At 35.6% G+C, this 17,634-nt stretch overlaps 1 protein-coding gene across 3 annotated transcripts; it reads left to right on the forward strand.

Moving 5' to 3' along the window:
- The first annotated feature begins 1,957 nt into the window (after positions 1-1,957).
- On the forward strand, positions 1,958-9,213 carry LOC134532025 (zinc finger protein 33B-like). 3 transcript variants are annotated; one of them, XM_063368152.1, is made up of 3 exons: positions 1,958-2,246; positions 4,505-4,703; positions 7,909-9,213. In XM_063368152.1, exons 1-3 carry the CDS (start codon positions 2,152-2,154, stop codon positions 8,539-8,541), a joined length of 927 nt encoding a protein of 308 aa, XP_063224222.1. In that variant the 5' UTR covers positions 1,958-2,151; the 3' UTR covers positions 8,542-9,213. The 3 variants fall into 3 exon arrangements, 2 of the variants coding, with proteins under 2 accessions (XP_063224222.1, XP_063224223.1); XR_010075115.1 differs by lacking the exon at positions 1,958-2,246 and adding an exon at positions 2,280-2,335; XM_063368153.1 differs by lacking the exon at positions 1,958-2,246 and adding an exon at positions 2,496-2,785.
- Positions 9,214-17,634: the final 8,421 nt, after the last annotated feature.

The raw sequence follows: 17,634 nt of genomic DNA on the forward strand, positions 1-17,634 counted from the left end.
GCTGTGTTATGTTATTGCATGTGCATTGCGCAATACTCATAGACTACGTGTTGATACAGATCACACGCGAAAGCTGTGAGTTAAATGTTGGACTAGGGACTAGGGAATTTCAGATTAATATGTAATGTGTGGTATTATAAAGTTATTTGGTAAAAGCACACAACAGTTTTTATTTACAATTAATTTAAATTTGGGGGCGGGTGTCAAGTCTGCATGATTACATGGTAAGTGTGTGAAGCCTTTTTTTCCCTTCGGTTAATTGTTGTGCTATACTTAGACGCTCAAAACATTGGCTTAAGTGTAATGTTTGTATTGTGGAAAAGGTTTTTAAGGAGTTTTTTTTAAAAAAGAGAAAGAAACTGTTTTAAAAGACAGAAATTCTAATTACTGTTTACTAATAAACTGATGCCGACCGCCACTGCTCCTCTATGTCGCATAGACCGCTATGCCTCATCAACATCTCACGAAAGTATGTGCACCGAACGCGCTCGGGCGCGCACCGGAGTGTAGGAAGTGCGACGGGGCGAACGCCACGTAATTAGTGCCACGTCGGCGGAGGAGACCGGCCGGGTATGGCATATCCCTCCGCCGAACTACAAGGGTGTTTATGTATTTTTTTCCACAGGAACATATTAGACTTTATTTTCATTGTTTAACACTTTATATCTTCCAAAATTATTTTTCACCGTGCGCCTTGTCCCGAACCTGGCCGGTTCAGTTTCCCGCAAAAATCACGCGTTTTCCGCGGGAGGGCAGGCGGGGAGGGGGGTCGCGTGCGGTGAGGGTGGCAGTATCCTTCCGGAGCTCACATAGGCCGGCAGCCTCCGTGCGTCATGGGATCAGCATTTTATTTATTTTTACCGACATGTAGTTTACCATTATTAATCAATTCTTCAAACCTTTTCCTTCAGTCCCGTGGTCGGCCTCGATTTACTGTGTGATATGTAACTTAATTATTTAGTGCTCCAAAACGAGCGCGCTACGACATATGTAAGTACTGTGTAAGGACTGTAAGATGGTCCGTCGGCGCCTCACGCGATATCTTAGTCAGTCGGCTACTTAGTTTTAACCCGCACTGGGCAGCCAGTAGGCACTACGTAACCAACTTTCTAACGCATCAATATCTGGGACAGTTTTAGGACTCATGTAGCATCACCGGAGCAGCGGGCCTACATGATCCTAGTCTAGTGTAATACGTAAATGTTATTGCGAAGTGTGATCTTGCTTAGGGTTCTAGTTGTGCTATGTTTAAGGTTCGTATATGTAATCATCATGTCTTGTCAGAACTGAATGACCTTACCGGGTAATAAAATCACGAGCCTCCACTGAAAGTGGCCGCGCGTGTGACGGTTTGTTTCGGGACAACCATTACGGCCAGGAGGGGTAGCACCATGTAAAGGGCTGTGCCGGATTAAATTCATAAGTTATAACACTGTGTTTACTTGGACTTAACAGGCGTCCCGAGTGGCCTAAACAGCTCGGGGGGCTCTGCTGTGTCGAACCTCTGCAGCCCACCACAAGGCCGAACCTACCCTGAGATTCCGGACACATATATTCCTAAATTCACACGGAGGTAGCGGGGTTCATGTCACAACATAGTTAAGAACCATATCCTCAATGTTTTGGGCGAAACAAAATGGCGGTGGAGAAATTTAAGGTGTATTCAACTAATTCACAGCATGCCGTCTTTTGACAATTCCTAATTACATGATTTGAATGTGGTATTGTTTAAATTAGCAGATACGTACAATCATTGGAAAGGGGGGAAACATAATTTTAGTCATATTCACAAAAGAAAATAGTCTATTTAAGGATATTTTTATGTATAAATAACTCATCCACTGCTCTGCTTTTTCAACCCACGGGGGTAATACAAGGTTGTGTGTTTTGCGAGGGGAATAATGCCTTGCTTTGTGTGGGGGGGAGAGAGTGAATCAGCTGGAACTGTCCGGCCGCCATATTGGTAGATTCCACTTTCCGAAAAACACTTATAAGATTGCATGGGGCAGGTGGTGATTTGAGCTTCAAAATTGATGTAAATGTGTATTTAGTGGCTTAAAACTAACATTTCGTGAATATATTGATATAAAAAACGTGTACATGATCTGCTACCTTTATTATTTCATGTTACTAGATGTGGGATAAACGAAAATGTCTTGTGTAGCATTCGGCTGTAGTAACCGAACTGGACGAAAATCTAATTTTCAATTGGAGAAAGAAAGTATTAGTAAAATCACTTTTCACAGGTATTTATTGATTATTTTATTATTAGTTACTGTCCTATGCATTGTTTGAAGACTGTTGTTCTGTTTATGAGCTTATTAAATTATCACCAGTGAGTTATTTCTACTTTTAGGTTATATAAGTTTAATTTAAATTGGCATGCACTCGTAATTTTAATTTTAATTTAATAATTTACACCTGCAATTGGGCCCACCCCCCCAACTACCCTCACTCCTGCCCCCTTTGGAGCCTCCTACGTAAGTCCTTCACTCCTACGACACTGAACACTAAATAAATCTGAATATGTTCAGAATGTGTGAATGGTTATGCCTATTGTACACTATTTGATGGCAACCTAATGACCAAACAAGCAGATAAACATATTTTTATGTAGGACCAAGCTACTGTGTTAATTTTTTCAGATTGTAAAACTTGTTTATATTTCTGCCTCATTGGCTGTGGCGATTATGTCTTGTGTAGCTTTTGGCTGCGTTAGTCGCTCATCAAGAAAGTCAAAGAAGCAAACTGAAAAAGAAAAAGTGAATAAAATCACTTTTCACATGTTAGTACAAACCTAACCTAGATATAGGCTTCAAGTTATTTTATGCGGAAATCTTGGCGCCAGGGTAAAATCTGGCATATTTATTTAAGTGATTTAATAAAAAAATCCAATTGCAAGTGTAACAAATCAAATTATTTTCAAATATCAACGTTTAAAATTCAGTAAAATAATAATTGGAATACTTAGCTACTTACTAATGTGATTTTTTGAAATGTATACCACATTACTTTCCCTACACAGGAACTTAGTTTAACTGGAATGTAATTGACTGAGTTTGTATTATCCATACCTCCCTTGTAAATCGGTACCACTACTGCTGCCTAGGTAATACTGCTTTGAACATTCGCTCCCATAAGTACCTATTGCTTAAACATCACAGATAGGTATTTGCATATCTCCTTACCCCCCAACTTGAGGTGGCTGGTCCCTATCCCGTCTGGATCAGCTGCCTTCCTACTTTTCAACAACTAACCTCTTTCTGTACCTCTTCCATCCATATTTCAAACCCCCTCCTTTTTACCATCTTGGCTACTTTCCCAACTTCCAATACCTCTCCCCTTACAAATACTTATAGGTAATGCTCCTGTAACTTTCTCAGGATTCTCCCCCTCCCCCCCCCCACCTTTTTCCCAGCTCTTACTCTCTTCTCCTGAGCACTTCTATTCCCTCCCCTCCCTCTGCACAAAATTTTATTTGCACAAAATTAAATATAAAACCAAATTTGCACAAAATTATCAACTTTTAACAATAATTTTAATGTCTTAGGTATTGTAAATTATTCTACCCATTGTAGTTTAGAACATAATAATGAAGATCTATTTTATGGACCATATTTTTGCAAGAAACAAATAGGTGAAATTCTAGTGGTGCGCCATTATCCTAAATAAAATAATAAAATTTGGAAAATACTTTTTTTGAACCTCTGTTTACCTTGTAAACAGCGTTTCTTAAATAAATAAATAAAAACCAGCTGTAATGCACAGTATTGTGTTTTGTACTTGACGTGATGAGGTAGTGGTACTGTATGTACCATAATTCTAGAATAATGCAAAGAAAATGGAGATAACACATAAAAAAAACCTGGTGTGAGTTTCACACATTGCAGGAGAATAACTCAGTGTTAATTCTAGATGCCAAAAGCATGGGTGTTTATCCAGGGGGGTGGGGGAAGGGGGCCCTGGCCCCCCTGGAATCAAAAAGCCCATCTCTGAGCAGGCCCGCTTGTCCGTGCAAAACTGTAACGGTGAAATGGGTATGATAAATGATTCCCTCCCCCCTCCCTTCCCCTACTCCTGGAATCCTACAGATTTTTGTCCATGGCCAAAATAATTAATTTTGTTAACTTATCTCATTTAGTTTGTCAGTAATTCAACATTACTGTTAATTATTTCATAACTGGGACAAAGTGTGCAGGTAGACTTGTATCTCCGTGATAGTTCTGCGTGAGCCCTAGTGTCAGCATGGCACAGATTTGCAGTTAAGAAACACACGTGTGAGATAAATTTGTTAGCAATGTATATTGGACCCAAAATCATTAAGTATATTTTAGAATTTTTTTCGTTAAAACTTCTTAACTTCACAAGTCGCCTAGAATTAAAGCATGTGACATTAAGGTTTACTTACCAGGAATTGTTACCATTTATAATGACACTGTTGCAATGCATTTTTGCATTATAAGTGTCGCGACACTGAATCAATTGTATATTATTATTATTACAGGTTTCCCAGAGATCCTGTAAGGCGTAGGCAGTGGATAAAAGCTGTATGTAGAAGAAATTGGACACCAACGTCTTCTAGTTTATTGTGCTCACAGCATTTTTCCGAAGATTGCTTTGATAAAACATCTCTTTGCGTTGTGAGATTGAGGGACCATGCTGTACCATCAATTTTTCCTGGTTTTCCAGCTCATCTGCAGAAGGTATATTTACTGCTTTGTTTAGAGATTTCTTGAAATTATAAAATACTAGCTTTTCTTGTGCAATTTCATTCTGTTTCTTATATTGCACCATTTTTAGAAAAGTACCTATTTAATTAATTCCAAATATATTTTGGAAATTAATAGATACAACAAATTTATGAGGTGTATAAAATATTTAACTCACAAGAAAACCATTTCAAAATGATATTTTATAAAATGGTTAGGTACACTTTTTTTTTTAATTTTTAGTCTAGATTATCTGATTTTATAATTCCTGATTTAGTGTGTTTGAGGATATATTATACCTTGATGAAATCTCACATACCTCCTTTCCACTTGCTGGGTAGCCAATTAAAAAAATTAATAAACATTCACCTATTTCATTCCAATTAAGATTATGTCATTGTTTACCTTAAACTTTTATTTTGGGTATAGCTATGCTTAGAAAAATGAAATAATTTCACCTTGTTACTGAACCATTATTTTATAGTCTTTTAAACAATTATATTTTTATTTTAAATATAGAGTTCATTTATCAAATTTCTTATTTAGTATATTAGGTAGTTGATTCTTAGTTATGCATAGTATTACTTAAACAAAATTTCTAAACTTTTTTTCACCTCTCCTTTTTCCAAAAGAATGCCTGTGTGAAAATCCATGTTTAAAGATTTAATAATATGGCAACAGCCATCAACTAAATAAAACCAATCTCATTCCGGTTTTTACCTCAGTTGTGAAATCCAAAATATTTATAATAAAAATTACATTTATATTGAATTTAAATTTATCTTGCCAATACAAATTAGAGAATTACATTGCTTTTTAAAATTTTTTTTAATAATATCCACTTCTTTTACAACTTAAGAGGTGTTGTTTCGGAGAACATTATATAAGAGAAGATAGTTTAGGTAAGTTTATTAATAATTGCCAATATCTTCAATTAAGTTAGACTTGATCAGAAGATATTATTTATTAATGTTAATATTATATTTACAATCTTTCACCCCTTAAGAATTAGAATTTCAGGAAGTATTACAAAAGAGTTGGTAGATTTTCCATGTTTATAAATCATAATGCATAACTTACATCCCACTTGATTAACTTCAGAGATATTACTTTTGTAATAAAACCAAACTTGCCGCTTTCGACTTTTTTTTTGCGGTGAAAGGTATAAAAAATGGTAAAGATAAAAAATTGCTATGAAACAATGTAATTTATGTTATTCTGGCTGAGTTTCTAATCTCCAGCTTAATTTACATGGATATATGATTTATTTCTCTCAAAACTAATTTACCACTGATTTACTGCATTTGGGGTCTAATTTTGAAAATTGGCTCACATCTTAAATAATTAATTATTTAAGTTATTCATGATCAGTTCCTTACATCTATCTTTATATGCTATGGAGAAATTATTTTTTCATGATAAAAAAAAATTTACCCCTTTACACCCTTTAAGGTGGGAATTTGCAAAGTGGTAAAATAATAATGTAATTATGAAAATAATTCCATCAAAGTCCGTCAAGTAATTTTCAGTTAATGCTGGAACAAATAGACAAAAATTTTAAGACCAATATTTTTGAGTTCTAAAAAATGTAAATACCCGTTTCCAATAATTTTTTCACCATTTCATTCAATGTACAGACTTCGTACATTGAATTCCTAGCAGTGGTGGATGCGAGGGTAAATAGCGGGTATAATTTCCCTCTCTCTTCCCCCCCCTCCAAGAAGTTATGAAATATTTTTCAAAATATCAATGAAGACAGTGTGTTACTTACTTTTGAGATAAACTTTGCCTGTAGGCCCTTGTGTCAGTGTGTTAGTGTCTTCTTATGCGGTTTTTACACGTGTTCAAATCTGAATTTTTTTTGTTAATCCCCCACCCTCAAAAAATCTGTTGTATTCACCATTGAGTTTTAGATTAGAGAAGTCACAGAAAAAGTCAAGATGGCATAGTTGCTTTCGTAGGTTTGATTTCATTTCTGGTCTAATGTGCTATTCAATACAAGATAAATGTACAGTGTTATGGATGGTGACCTAAGTAAAAGAGGTATGAATTAATTGTGTAGGTAAACGTTGTTTTGAATATTTTCTGTATCTACAATTAATTGGGTATTTCCTCTGCTGGAGTTGTGATATAAAACTTAGGGTGGTTCTAGTGCATTGCCATCACACCTCGACTACAAACCAGTTGTTAATCACGTAGATGCTTTTATAAAGATGAACTTTAACTGTGCATGGCTGGAATGATGACAAAGAGTGCTCATAGATAGTTGAGAATCTGTGGCACATCACTTATACACTCATAGTTAGATTTTCATCTACATTTGAATTTTAAGTAAATGAAAAGAGGTGGCTGCAGTGGTAAGAGACCAGGTTCACATTACAGAGTACTCGGGTTCGAAAACCGGCCTGACTACCGTGGGTTCGGGTTTCCATGGGCCCTCAAAGGTTTGTTTTACGACCCACCTCACTTTCTTCAAAACTCAATTAGACATAATTTTCTCATTTGAACCAAGATAAATCAAATAGGATTTTTCATGGTTCTGGGGCACAAAGGAGAATAATATGTATTTTTTTACTACATTTCTCAGTTTCATTTAAGGTTTACTAAGTTTTTGAGGTAATACATTAAGGTTATACGTTCCATCAACGTGGGGGTCATTAGAGGTTAAAAAAAAGGGTGATAAGTTGAGAACGGACAATTGATAGAATGCAGCTTGCTGTGATGGTTCCTATGAAATACAGTTGCAAAAAACCATACCTTCATTTGTTTGCTGTCCTCAAAGAAGGCTAGAACAAAGCACGCCAGATGTGACATTAACACAGGTGTCAAGAATCACGTAAGCAACGAAAGCCTACAATCTGGATTAATGATTGATGTTTGGTTTTCTTGAACTTTGATTATATGCTTATATTCATTAGTCTTATTACTTGAGTTTATTTTCTCTTGATTTGTATTTTACAAATACACGCTCGCACAGAATGTATATTTTCGACATCTTTAGAGTTGTGAGCAAGTTACAACCCATATAGCCCTTTGCTCACATGGTGCCTATTTATACAAAGATAGATTGCATTCTCTGACCTCTACAAATACTTTGCTATTCAGTATAAGTTATTGACCATGTGATTTGTCATTACCTTATAAAAACATTGGTGGTCTCAGTTATGAAAGTATTTGTACTGTGTGTTTCTTATTGCAGATAGTCAGTAGTTCTGCTGCAGACACAGATGCCTGGCTGGACCCTCAAGTTATCAAAGATGAGTTTCGTTTTGAAGAAAGCGGCTGTGTAACGAGTGAGTTTGCACCTGGGGATACCATTTCAGAAAATACTTCGTCGATGACTTACTTGGTGTGCCAAGTTTGCAACATGGTTCTAGCAAGTTGCAAGTGCTTCAAATTGCTTGAAGCATCTGACAAACATGAAGATGAAGTCACTTCAGTTATGAGAAGACAAAGGCTGCGGGAGGGTTCTTCAACATCTCGAAAATGCAACCACAAGTGCGACAGATGTGGAAAATCATTTGCGGCAGAAGGTGACCTTACGAAGCACATGGAAACTCATAAAAAGGAGCGTTCCTTAAGATGTGAACTGTGTGGTAAAACATTTATTAATAAAAGTGACTTTCTCCTGCACGTCGGAACTCATACAGTAGAGGATCCCTTCAATTGCAATGTGTGCGGTAAATCATTTGAACGTAGAAAAACACTTGTTGAACACAATGAAATGCACAGAGGTGAGCATCTCTTTCAGTGTGAACTATGCAGTAAATCGTTCAACCAGAAAATTCAGCTTGTTGTGCACATAAGAACTCATACAGGAAGCATCACTTAAGTTGCAGTGTGTGATAAATCGTTTACAAGCAGAAATATACTTGATACACACATTCAGACTCACACATGAGAAAATCACCATTGCTACAAAGTGTGTATTTAATTATTTACAAGTAGGGATAAGCTTGTTTTGTCCAATACAATTCATACAGGGGGACAATTCTTTGTAGTCCATCCCTGAATAGAGTGCACTTTAATTTGTGATAAAATAGTGTAACCTTTTGCAGTTCCACAAATTGTTATTCTTGCATCAGATGCAAATTAGAAGTATTAAGTAATAATTTAGTTTTGAATAAATAATCTCAGTAGGTACCGTATATAAAAACCTAGTATTTTTTTGATAATAACTTGTCTAGTTTATTCACCAAAAATGAGAATTTTTGAAGTATACTTTATAGGCACATATGAAAAAGGATGAGAATGAATTTTTACTATGTGCATGCATCATGCAACAAAATATTTACAGGATGAAAAAAAGGCTACATACAAATTAAAATTATGTATGTACTTTTAAAACTTATACTTAAGTGATTTATATTGAATAGTGGTTATTTATTGTGAATATTAGTGACAGAAATTTTGTTTATAAACTTGTTGATGTGTACCTATTTATAAAAGTGAGGTTATGTTCCCATATGTATTATTTATTAGCAATAAAAATTTTAAATTATCACAGTATTTAACAAATAATTAAAATAAAGAATTAACATTTAGCATACATATGTATTGATTTCATTATTAATGAAAATTTATCTCAATTATTTTACTATAAAATTAATTTAGTAAATGTGTTTATATAAATTTTGAATATTGAGTATTTATTTAAAAATGTTAATTTGATTGATTTTACAATATACCAACTGTATTTATAATCTTATTCAAGTCCTTTTAATATTTTATCTCTATTAGCTAATTATTTGCATGCAAAATTGAAGTTGGTTTTTTATTATGCCAAGTAAGTACAACTTCTAATGGGCATACATATGTACACGAACCCATTATTTTTAGTTTCATACTAATTTTGGGCTCTCAATATATATTGTTGGACAAATTAAATTAAGCATTTTAATGTGATTGTTCATGTGGTAGTTTGGGGATGTATTGGGAAAACAACAGGTATGCCTTTGTCTTAATTCAGTAGGTATGACTGGTATGAGTTCTAAAAACTATCAATATACCTATTTTAACAAATGTTTTCCACTATATAAACATTTTTATACAAATTTAAATATGAAAATTATATGAAAGCAATGTTTTTTTATTTCAAGCTTAATACCTGTAGACACTAAAAAATAATTGTTTTAAGGTTAGCAACTCATAGGCCTATGATAAAATATCCCTAAATGCAGTTATGCATGTTTTATTCAAATAACTTACATTAAGTACCTATATAGTGTTGGAGAATGCCCACATAAAACATGTGACAATTATGTCTAAAAAAAAAAACAATGATTTTCAAACAAATATGTACATTCCAATATTAGATCTATATTATTTTGTATTATGTTTAATCTTGTTTATTGTACATAAAAATTGACAGTGATATAAAAAAGTAATATTTTTTTTGTTGAAATGGTTCTGAAAAAATCCAGCAATTGATTAACCAGGTATTTCCATTTTGTAGACGCCCTGCTAACACACAAAAATACATATGTCGAAATGGATCTAACACACACATGTACTGTAATTAATTGGAACTTTAAAACCCATCACACGTTTCTTTTTAAGGTTACTTATTTCTGGCAAAAAAAAAAAACTTGTGTTTTTTATCTCACAGCATTCATGGACAATTTTTCATGGAACATCTATTTCACACACACAATTTTTATGTCACTTAAAATATAGAGCACTTTATTTTAACTTGTTTTAAATACCATTGTACAGCATTGGTGTTACCATTAAGGCCTGTTCCACAATGAAGTGAAAACGTAAAAACTAAAATGAATCCGGACCCGCAAGATACTTATTTTTCATCGTCCACAATGCACGGAATACGGAAACCTATCAAATGATAACCATTGAGATAGAATTTAATGGCTACAAAATATTAATTTTATTTTAAAAAAATATGAGAAATGAGAACATAACACAATTAAGATTTACATGTGTAATAAAGATATTCCACATATAATACTAACTTTTCTTGTAATTGAAATATACTTTAACCTATGTAAACCAAAAGCAACTGCTGCCAAATATATACTTAGCTTCCGTTGGTCGCATAGAGTAACGTAAACGGAAGAGCTGGGCATGTCCGAACTAATCTGTACAGGTCCTTGCCCGCATGCGTGCCATTGTAGATACTCTGTTCTGTGAAATATGTCTCGGTTTACGTGATCCGTCTCCGCTTCCATGTTGGTCCCAAACGCACTGAATAAAATGCCTTTCACTGTCTGGTCTATTTGTGCCATTTTTTTCTCACTATGAGTTAATTTCCTGTGTTTCCACAGCTGGGTAATGCACACAACTGTACTTCTACGATCACATTTTTCACATTCTCATAATACAGGAAGTTCGCAAATTGTGGGGCATAAATTTAATAGGTGGCAGGAAATGGTAAAATTATAAGTTTTTGTCAAAGTGCACCAGAAAAGCAATCCTGCAAAATTACATGTGTGAACAGAAGCCTACAATTTTGAATTCCGTACTCAATAAGGCCCCTTTCCAGTGGCTTAGAGATTGTGCAATCACAGTGCCGTGACATCATGTTCAGGTGCTCTACGGTAATAAGTGACGAGTGGCGGAGACGTTTAGAGTTGGTGAAATGCACTAGCAGCCTGAGTGATTCTTTCAGCCGGCAGGTTACCCATCTTAGGAATTACTGGGCTTGGCCTGACACGGAAACAGATTTCACACCTATGCAGTTGCTGCCTGATAACATCCTTGCCATTCACAACCCAGAAGTCTTGCTGCAGGACAGAAAGCAAATGTTGAGGGCCTGGGTGCAGCAAGTCCTTGTGTAGCTGATCAATGATCAGTTCCGTCAAGCGACACCGTTTTGGAAGCAAGATAGGATGTTTTTGGCTATACGGCAAGTCCGAGGCCTGGAGCTTACCACCAACTCTGAGAATGCCATTTGAATCTACAAAAGGGTTCAATTTCTTCAAGGAGATTGAGCATTGACCCTTTTCCACAGCCAAAACTTCTTCATGGTATCTTCCAGTGGCACAAGTGAAGCATGAAAACATGTTGATAATCCAGACACTGGAGACCCAGACGTCGATTTGATTTTTCCCATGACCAACCACCCAAAAATGGAATCCAATGCTGTTGGAGAGCCAGGAATGCCTTCGACACGACCACCAGTTAACAAAAGAGGGAAAATTTTGGCTCCAAGCAACATTTCGATTGGACCAGGTGTTCCAAAGTGGGGATCTGCCATCTACAGATTCGAGAGATGTTTCCACTGCCCAGAAAAAAGATTTGTATTAGGCAACTTCTCACTTATCTTGTTTAGGATCAAAGTGTCAAGGGAGAATACTCTAGCATCATCATCGATGGGATGTATCTGGCAAGAGGCAGTTCCTCTCACAGATGTGAAAGATACACCTGAAAGACCCTGAATCAATCGTGAACACTTGTGTCGAGGCAAGCCTAACTTCTGAAGGCACTGGCTTGTAATGAAATTAGCTTGACTTCCCGAATCCAGCAGCACTCTACACTTCTGATTGTTGCCACTAGCATCTCTAACACCAACAGTGGCTGTTGCCAATAAAACACACGATGGACCAGTAATGGTCAGAGCTGAAGTGGGAGGTTGTTCAGGGATATCATCAGTCAACGGCACCTCTGTACTTAGCACATTGTTTGTCTCCAAGTTTTGGCTGGATGGTGCTGAGTCTTCAAAATGTAACAAAGTATTATGACATGATCCACAAGTTCTGCAATTGGTCTTTGAATAGCAATCCTTGGCCTTATGAAACTGCCGCAGGCAGTTTATACACACCTTCAGCTGTTTTGCGAATTCAAATCGCTGCTTAGGGGAGGCTTCCACAAATTTGGAACACTGAGACAATGAGTGATGGTCTCCACAAAGCATACATTGCTGAGACCTTTTCTCCCCTATATGACCTAGAAATGAATGTGTGGAGTGAGGCCCCGAAGATCTCCAGTTTGGTTGTTGTTGGCTTGGTTTGTAAACAGCCTTTAATTTTTGTCCACTTCCTAAAGACTCCAACAATCGTTGTCGACCTTCCAAAAAGATGATAAATTGTTCCAGTGTCGGTATCTGTGCCGGGTCTGTAAGTGTCAACTCCCAGTCTCGTCTAAGAGTTGAATCCAATTTCCTCTCTAATAGATAGAGTAACAGGGGATCCCAAGTATTCACAGATATGCTGAATACCTTGAGGGCAGCAACATTTTCCTGGATAGCTGATAATAGCTGTACTAGGGTAAATGAACTTCCAGTGACAGATGGGGCATTAACTAGTGCCTCAATGTGGCGATTAATAATGAGCCTCTTGTTATTGTATCGCCGTTGGAGAAGCTTCCAGGCAATCTCAAAGTTATCCTCTGTTAGAGGGAGGTACTGTATTAAAGACAAGGGTTCTGCTTCCAATTACAGCTTCAGATAAGAGAGTCGTTCCACATTCGTGAGTAGCTTCTGTTTTGCAACTAAGGTCTCGAATAAGTTGGAGAATGTTTGCCATGACTGATATCACCAGAATGATGGAAATTTAATGGCTGGAAGGTGCACTCTAGGTGAGTCATGAGAAGTGGATGATGAAGCATGCGATGAGCTGGGTAGTGGTATCCTTGCAAAGGAATTAGAGATTAACCTTATATTGTAGTATAAATCATCAAATGTATCCAACCTTTTATTATGCTCCTCTGAATCAAAGTCAGTGATCTGCCCTGAACTGGTGGAAATTAGGAGATGGTCCTCCTTAAAGCCCTTCCGTATTTGATCCAAGTCCCTGCAGGTGGCCTCCAATAGCCTCTGTTGTGATGGATCAGATGCTGCCTTCTCTGCAAGAGTTGATGCTCTTTGCAGACAATTTTCTGACCGCGCAAGCCTGAGGTAAACAGCTGTCAAGTCTGTCATATTTTTTTTTTTTTTAGGTTCCTCTGTTCCGTGTTGACCTTGAACTCAATCCTTGCACCGCCCCTCTGCCACTTTCCCTTTCTTACGCTTCTTTGTTACCGCCCGCGTCTTTGTTGCCGCTAGTCTTTCACTCCTTCACCCCCCAAAAAAAAAGTCAACAGTATCCCGGCGGGTTCTGAGAGTGACAGATGTTCGCAATCCGTTCACGTGACGTCAGACAAAGGACTTGAGACAAGACAAAGAAAGATAAACACCCACATGCGTTAATTATTTTTTAGAACTTCGAAGCACCATTAAATTTGCTGTAGTTCTGATTTTACTACGCACTGTAACAACAGAACGTATATTGTTTCCATCTCGCTTCTTCCACAAATAAACCGAGACGCACCTGCTCCCGCGCGTGCCGCGGACGTCCGCGTGCCTTCTACTTACGACTATATCCGAACCGACCCGCCGTAAATATCACTACGTTCGTGACCGATCTGGCCCGGAGGACCAAAATGTTCCGTGACTACGGAAGTTAAAGAATTCACCCGAAAATTGGTGAATTCTGGCAGCGCCCAGCACCAACTTGTGTCTAGGCGGCCATCTTAATTTTTACTGTCCTTTGTTGGACACACAAGCAAGGGGAAAATTTCGTCCACATCCAAAAAGAAAAACACTGTTACATGTCCACGCTCCTAGCACAAATAAATGAGAAATATATACAAATGGTCCTTTTTTAAAGTCACTGAACACACTCGATTGGAACAACTATCGATTTGACTTTTTTTGGGGCACATTAAACTTGAAACACTCCCATTCGTTTCCTACTTTTCCTATCATCGTCCTATCCTTAACAGAATAACACAGATTGTAAGAAGTTAAATAGCAAACATGCATAAAAGTTATAGTTAAAATAATCTCTTCGTTATAGTAATAAACATATTTGAATTAATGAGTGCAAATAAAAGTAAATTTATTAATTAAATTGTAGATTTCATTTCGCTTGTTCTTTTTATCTATACAAAATAGTGATAATTCAATAAAAATGATTCAATTTTATTCATAAAAGTATGCAATCATTTCATCAATGTTTTGTTATGACGTCACGTTAAACTATCGTCCGTAAACCAACTGTACAGACAACCAATTTTTTTTTAATATTTGTCAAACATTCAGTTACATAAAAAATTGGAAAGATCGTATACATCACAAAGAGTGTTTGGTGTTTTAATGCTATGGCAAAATTAGCACATACACACATTAATTTTTAAAAAATACTACTACTGCTTATAAATACAAGTGGTAACAATAGTTAACAGCGCTTAGCTCTTAATGTTTCTCAGGTAGATGTGTAGAATATAAAAGTGTGGTGATTGTAGTAGTGACTGCATTTTGCGATACTGCATGCTGAAACACTAAATGATATTAATGGCAGAACAGTAAATATTTGTGGTGTAAACTTAAGACAAGCAGCCAGAAAAGTAGGTGGTTTATTTTTATGATTTTTAAAAAATGTTATAGTAATTAAGTAGTAGTATTTTGTGTTCATGTAATTTTCCAGTTTATCAGAATTTTTGCAAACAAGAAAATAAAAATTGGCACATGTGAAGAGACATGGACTAGATCATAAACGTCATAAGAAAACTACACACACATTCCGTACACAAGGAAACTTAGATAAATCATTCCGTCAGTTAAGACAGTATGTAGAAGAATAGTAGAAAGATATAGACTTCATTATTACTATTGCAATCACTAATACCTTTTGCTTCCTGAAATGCTTCTGAATCATTTTGTAAGACAGCACTATGTTACATCAAGCAGTCTACCAATAACTTAGTTTTATAGTTTTAACATAGTATTGCTCTCTTGGGTAATGACTCAAAAACATATCAAGACGTAAAAAAAAAAGTTATAATTTTTACTCTTCTTACTTTTATTGATAAAAACAAACTTAATAAAATCTTGTGCAGTTTTAAAAACGATAAACTACTTAAAGTACATCAACATCCTCTTGGGAAATATTTTGATGCATGTCAAAATGTGAAAAAAAAGATTTTCGGAATTTTTTCGGTAAATATTTACAATCGCGGTAGATGCCAAAAATAATGCCAAAAATCCGAAAATACTTTTATTCTATGCACTTTCACTTCCTCTTTTCAAATCAACTGGCGGAGGTAAGAAATTCCAAATACTTTAGGAGATATCGAATTTTTTAATTTCATGATATGTAGAGTCGCGGTAGATGCCAAAAAAAATGTAAAAAATCCTAAAATACCTTTATCATATGCTCTTCAACTTCCTCTTTTCATTAAAAGCGGCGGAGATAAGAAATTCCAAATACTTTAGGAGATATCGAATTTTTTAATTTTGCAATACAAGACCTGTGGAACCATTCGAGCGGGGCCATTTTTGTTATTTTGCCGTGTTCGTGAATACGTGAATCGTGAATGCGTAATTAATAAAATGGTTGATTAGGTCAGGTCAGTTACATTATTAATACTTTCAAACTAAGCCGACATTAAAAATTATTTTGTGAATTAATTTTAATGGCTGTTTAGTTTTAAAATATTTATAATGTAACTGACCTGACCAAACAAACCCGGACAGAGGGTGAACAGTAAACTAAAATGGTCGATTAGGTCAGGTCAGTTACATTATAAATACTTTAAAACTAAGGTGATATTAAAAATAATGTGAATTAATTTTAATTATTCTTTAGTTTTAAATTATTTATAATGTAACTGACCTTACCTAACAAACCCGTAACAAAGGATGTACAGTAACAACTCACGTAATTTTTTTTTGTTACTTATTACTTGCGCAACAATATCAAAATAACAAATAAGACTTTAAAATTAGAAACGTTAAAAACTCACGTAAGTTGGAGGCGGTAATTAAACACCGTTTTAAACAATAATTGAACTAAATAATCACGTATTAGTTCATTTGAATTCTGGCCTATCACAAACAATCACGTGACATCATTATCCAATAAAAAAATAGATACTCGTTCTCGTACGTAAACAAGAAACAATGGTGCACGCACGCCACAGGAATGCGCTGGTTTTGTGCTGAAATTTAAAAATTCGATATCTCCTAAAGTATTTGGAATTTCTTATCTCCGCCGCTTTTAATGAAAAGAGGAAGTTGAAGAGCATATGATAAAGGTATTTTCAGATGTTTAGCATTTTTTTTGGCATATACCGCGACTCTACATATGATGAAATTAAAAAATTCGATATCTCCTAAAGTATTTGGAATTTCTTACCTCCGCCGGTTGTTTTCAAAAGAGGAAGTGAAAGGGCACAGAATAAAAGTATTTTCAGATTTTTAGCATTTTTTTTGGCATCTACCGCGATTGTAAATATTTACCATTTTTTCTTTATTCATTTAAAAGCCGCCAAACAATACATTAACTTTGTGCATTTTATTTGCTGTTAGGAGAGACGTGGGTAATAATCTTATGTTGTGGCTTTTCCACAAACTAAAAAAAAAAATAGACAAAAACATTTTTTTGACACTAGACATAGCCCTGAATTTACCCTGAAAACAGACTTTTTAAATTCATTGAGGTTAGCAAGTAATCAAAGTTTAGCTTACATTATAATACCTGTGCATTCACATATACCTGTATGTTCTTAAAGTACAAACACTGGGAAAAAAAAACTTTTGGACGGAGGAGATTCATATGCTTCTTTTACACCAGATATATATCTTGAGAAATTACAATGACATGTAATATATCTTCAGTATGGTGTTCTATACTAGTATAGGCAGGGCTTGTACTTAAGTATAGAATATGATACCACAAGTAAAAGCATGGCCATAGCATAAAATACGTTACCAGAAAGCTAGTTTAATATACAAACATATTTTGTGCAAAACAAGCATTAGAATACTCCCCAACTAAAACACCCATAATAATGCAGATATAGTAATGACATAAACTTGCCATGTTAATGTCATTATTGTGATACGTACTGGTCCCGAAAGTGAAATTGGTAAAAGTTCTGTATAACGTATTTTAATTCATCCCTTGATCCAGATGGCATGATCTTGTAT

This window comes from Bacillus rossius, chromosome 5 (assembly GCF_032445375.1).
Source record: "Bacillus rossius redtenbacheri isolate Brsri chromosome 5, Brsri_v3, whole genome shotgun sequence".
Taxonomy (NCBI): domain Eukaryota; kingdom Metazoa; phylum Arthropoda; class Insecta; order Phasmatodea; family Bacillidae; genus Bacillus; species Bacillus rossius.